The sequence below is a fragment of the Arachis ipaensis genome, chromosome B02 (genome assembly GCF_000816755.2).
Source record: "Arachis ipaensis cultivar K30076 chromosome B02, Araip1.1, whole genome shotgun sequence".
NCBI classification, from domain to species: domain Eukaryota; kingdom Viridiplantae; phylum Streptophyta; class Magnoliopsida; order Fabales; family Fabaceae; genus Arachis; species Arachis ipaensis.
This window is the reverse complement of record NC_029786.2, coordinates 100015762-100020345: the sequence shown is the minus strand read 5'-3', so window position 1 is coordinate 100020345 and position 4584 is coordinate 100015762. Positions and strand designations below refer to the sequence as shown.

Here is a 4584-nt window from a genome sequence, read left to right as displayed (position 1 = left end):
GAGAAAAAGAAAGAGATATTTTAAATTAGAATTAAGTTTTTCAATAAATATATATATATATATATATATATGAATGCTACTATATCCTCTCTAAAATAATATGTAAATTACTTTTTCTGATGTGTCACATTCTAATTTGATGTTTATTTTAATACATTTGTTATATATTCATTAAAATGTTAATTTAAAAATTTTCTTATATTAACTAAATTCTAAACTAAAATATTGATGTGACAAATTAAAAATAAAAACACAAATTAGTGTTACCGTAAAAATTTTCAATTTAAAAAGTTTATCGTGTTAAGTAGATCTTTAAATTTGAAAATTTATTCTATACAATTTGGTTTCTAATTATATAAAAAAAAGGGGGAAAGAAATTGAAACACTTTATATCTTTTTTTTTAAATTAATGTAGCTAGTTTACAATTATTTTTTATGAAAGTATGGATTTTTATTTAATTTTTATTAGAAATAAGAGATTTTGTGTGAAAAATAAAAGAGTAATCTATAACATTATTTTTCAAATATTTTGTTAAATTTTCAACAAATTTTAATGATCCGAAATCAATTTCTTATTTTTTTATTTTATTAGATAAATTAGCCATCTAACAAATTCTATTAAAAATTTGAAATAAATAAACACCTATTAAAATATGACACATCAAAAAGGATAACTTAAATGTTATTTTAGAAAGGGTTATATATATATATATATATGTATTAAAAGAACGGAAGGCAAAATCCTTTGCTTAAGTGGCCTAAATTGTAAATACAGAGAGCAGTACCCTGTTAATATGTCCTGCGTAGGAGATAGTGTAGCAACAAAAACAAGAGATAGAAATAAAAGAAATTGCGAAGAAAATATGGACTAAAACCAGCCAAAAAATCATTCACACGTCGAACTTTGAAGTCATCAAAATATTTGGTCCATGTGCGTACTTTATTAGCTGCTGACATTGACAAATGACAACCTTATATTGCGATAATGGTGGAATTGAATTATGAACAGATGATGATTGCATGCTATGCAGATTTTAGATATTTAAAATATAATACTCTCTTCATACTTTATCATCGATCATTCTAAGAATCTGGTAATGTATGCAAAAACACTGGGTACGCAATACTACTATATTGAGTTATAAATGTACGACATTTCTAAAATGATAGATATTGTAAGTTTGTAACACAAATTTAGTATTTTGGAATATGAACAACTTTGGCAACATTTACCAAAGGATAGTTTCGGGAAAGGCTTACCTTCATATGATTCCTTTGTGCAGTGGAAAATGTTCTTCTAGTTCATTACTGATAGTGTGTTTGCTCAAGAGAAGGACATTTTTTAATGTTAGTTTGAAATGAAGACCTCTCATTTCTCTTCAGCTTTATGTAGTCCGGAATTGCCTTTAGCTTTCTGCGGTTTACAATTGACAAAGAATAAAGCAAAGGCATAAAATTTGCTTGGACGCCATCATCACCTAGTCCAACCCACTCTTCCCAATTATCCAGTTTCTGGAAGGAAAGTGTTTTAAGCTTTGGAAATGCATCAGTTGATTCTGTTCCCAGAAATTCAGAATCCACCACCTTCTTTATACTGGGCATATTGATTATTTTAAGTGATTCAAGGGATGAAAGTTCTCCAAGCCTGGGAAGAACACTGCATTTCTCACAATCAGCAAGGGTTAGATGTGTAAGCTTCTGCAGTGCTATCATCCAAGTGGGGAACAAATTTCCTCTGTAGTAAAATATCCCGAGATCTTCCAATTCAGGAGGTGCTTTCAAAGCTCCAAGTACCCTTTCATCGTTGGTACCGGCTCCCGGAGCAGTAAACCAGAGCTCTAAGCCACGCAAACCTTTCTTATTCTCTAGACCTGCTCTTTCAGCATCAGAAGCATCAGTTTCAGCTCCCAACCCATCTATGGTGATATTCCCTTGGATATTGTTCAGCTTTTCCAAGTCTCCAATGTTGCATGCTTTGCTTCCAACAAGAGAATTCCCAAAGAAACGGCTTAAGGTTCTGAGCGAGGTTAAACATGCAATCCCTTTTGGTAAGTAAGTAAGACTGGTTGTCCAAAGAATCTCAAGATGCCGTAGCTTGATCAATTTTCCGATACCTTTGGGTAGTTTCTGAAGACTACGACATCCATTGAGATTTAAAGTTTGAAGATTGAGCAGATTGCATATTACTCCAGGCAAGCGCTTTAAATCATGATTGAAAGACAAGTCAAGGTATCTTAGATGAAACAATTTTCCTACCTTTGTTGGAAGTTCTTGTATGGAACAAGAGCTCAAGATCAGTGCCCTGAGCCTCCTCAAATTACTTAGCAGACTAGAAAGGTTTGTTGCATCTACTGAGGAATACTCAGACAAAATCATCAAAGTGCAGAGTTTCTCTGCATTGGGAATGGACTCTGGTAAACAAGTGTGAGTGGCAATAGTAAGAGTGCAATGGCGACAATTCCTGGGAAGATCATGGTCTTCTATAGGTTCGTCCCCACTATCAAGAAGCATTCTGCGATATTCGTTCTCTGCGATAGCGTGGCTGAGACTGCTGATTCCGCCCTCTAATCGGCATGTGGAACCCGGAGTACCATGTAGTGTAACTTCATTGAAGATGGAATAGCCCAACAACCCATTAAATATTCTCTGGCCTTGTTCTTCCGTGTGAATAAAACCCTGTGCCATCCATAATCGGATCAGTTGATCTATAACGATTATGTGATCCTTGGGAAAGATGGAACAATACAATAAGCATTGTTTCAAATAAGAGGGGAGTTGACAATAGAGCATAATCAAGAAAGGCCCCATTTGATTTTCGTGTGCTACCTCCCATATCTGACTTTCCAATATCTCTCGAAATTCTATTTCGCTGTGTTTGTAACGCATGATAGCACCAATAGATCTCAGATATAGCGGCACGTTACGACATTTCTCTGTGATTTTCATTCTCGGGTATCGGAAATCAGTGTGTGTTAGTGGACCAAATGCAGTATCCCGAACAATTGCCCAAGAATCTTCTTCAGTTAGTGGCAGCAGATATGCGACAACATCCGATGGGAATCCCAGTCGGTATGGGACAGATTTCTTCCGTGTGGTTACCAAAATTCTACTTCCCGCAACACAAAAATTATTGAAAAACTCCCTTATTAGTTGCCAGTGCTCAAGAGTATAGTTGGCTACGTCGTCCAGAACAAAGAGACATCTTTCTCCGGCAGTAACTCGACGAAATATGAGTACCAGTAATTCCATTTCAACATCATTCATTAGATCAGAAGTTGAAAACCCTAGGATGGCCATGACAATTTTTCTGAGATTGAACTCTTCCGAGACAGATACCCATGCCTTATAACCAAAATAAGCCTTCACTTGATAATTTTGGTACACAAGTTTGGCCAGTGTAGTCTTTCCCATTCCAGCCATTCCTTCAATGAAAATCACTCGAATATCATCGTTGCCGTCTAATAAGTTGCTGACCAAAAATTCTCTTTCTACTTCTCTGCCATAAACCTCATACTCAAAAAGAGGATTGAATTGCCGCTCACAAATATTCCAGTTCTCCAGTTTAGCAGACCTTCGAATTCCATACACACGTGCTTCCTCTGCTAGGCTTTCAAATCCACTGATGATTTCTCTCAGCTTATTATGACGCAGCCCAAGAGCATATATACCCTTGTGATGACGTCGGAAAGGATTGAAGAAAGAGAACTGATGGCTAAAAACACGTACCTTTCCAACCTCTTGCAGATTCAGTTCGTCCAATATGTACACCATGTCATAGCATATATCCACAGTGCGTTGCATCCACAGCTTCGCCTGAATATCAAACAGTTGTTTATGTTCCGCATCTTCAACTAGAGTTCTCAATGATGCACACATCTTTAATGTTCTCTCCAACGTTGTTACTAGACCCGCCTGCCGGGACAAGCCGGATAATGTTTCCTGCAACTCAGACTCCACGCAACTAAGCATACCTGCAGCCATGGTGGCCAGTAGGCTAAATACAAACAAGTCCTCTCCAAACTTGAGACTTTTGTGTGTCTATATCTTATCGCTTAAACCAACAAAACCAGAAATGATAAAAGATTTCTGGACAAAACCAGAAAGAAAACATTAGATAGGGACCAATCTTTTATGGCTTTTCTTTTCTTTTGTCGTTCCGTCCTTCTACTTTTTTTTATCTTTTTCTTTATTTTTATCTTTACATGACCACAAGAATGAGACAAGCAGAAAAGGTTCCCACAGAGCTTAACCATAAACAACAAACTTCTGCAACAACAATAAAAATGAAAATCAGATCAGATCATTATTTCTTTTCCTTGTTTCCTTTCTTTTCTTTACCCAACAACACACAGCGCCTCCCACAAAAAGAAATAAGTTTAGAGGAAGGTGAAAACTCATCTGTAGTGCACTTCACGTAAAGTTGATAGATGAGAGCTGTTAGAAGAAAATTTAGTTAAATCACTCAAATCATTTAACGACTCTCAATTATCAACTCAGGTGAAGTCGACTGGAGTTGAGTTTTCACCTTAGAGAAAGTCTCACGTACAGCACTTATATTAAAATCTACTTAGCATTTAACTAGTA

General features: G+C 35.8%; 1 protein-coding gene across 2 annotated transcripts in view; it reads right to left on the bottom strand.

Annotated features, from left to right (window-relative positions):
- The window catches only part of LOC107625957 (putative disease resistance protein RGA3), a 6956-nt gene extending 2465 nt beyond the window's left edge, over positions 1–4491 (bottom strand). For both annotated transcript variants that reach the window (XM_016328706.2, XM_016328707.2), the window contains exon 1: positions 1261–4491. In XM_016328706.2, the coding sequence (XP_016184192.1) occupies positions 1306–3981 (2676 nt within the window). In that variant the 5' untranslated portion in view covers positions 3982–4491 and the 3' untranslated portion in view covers positions 1261–1305. The remainder of the gene's footprint in view (positions 1–1260) is intronic.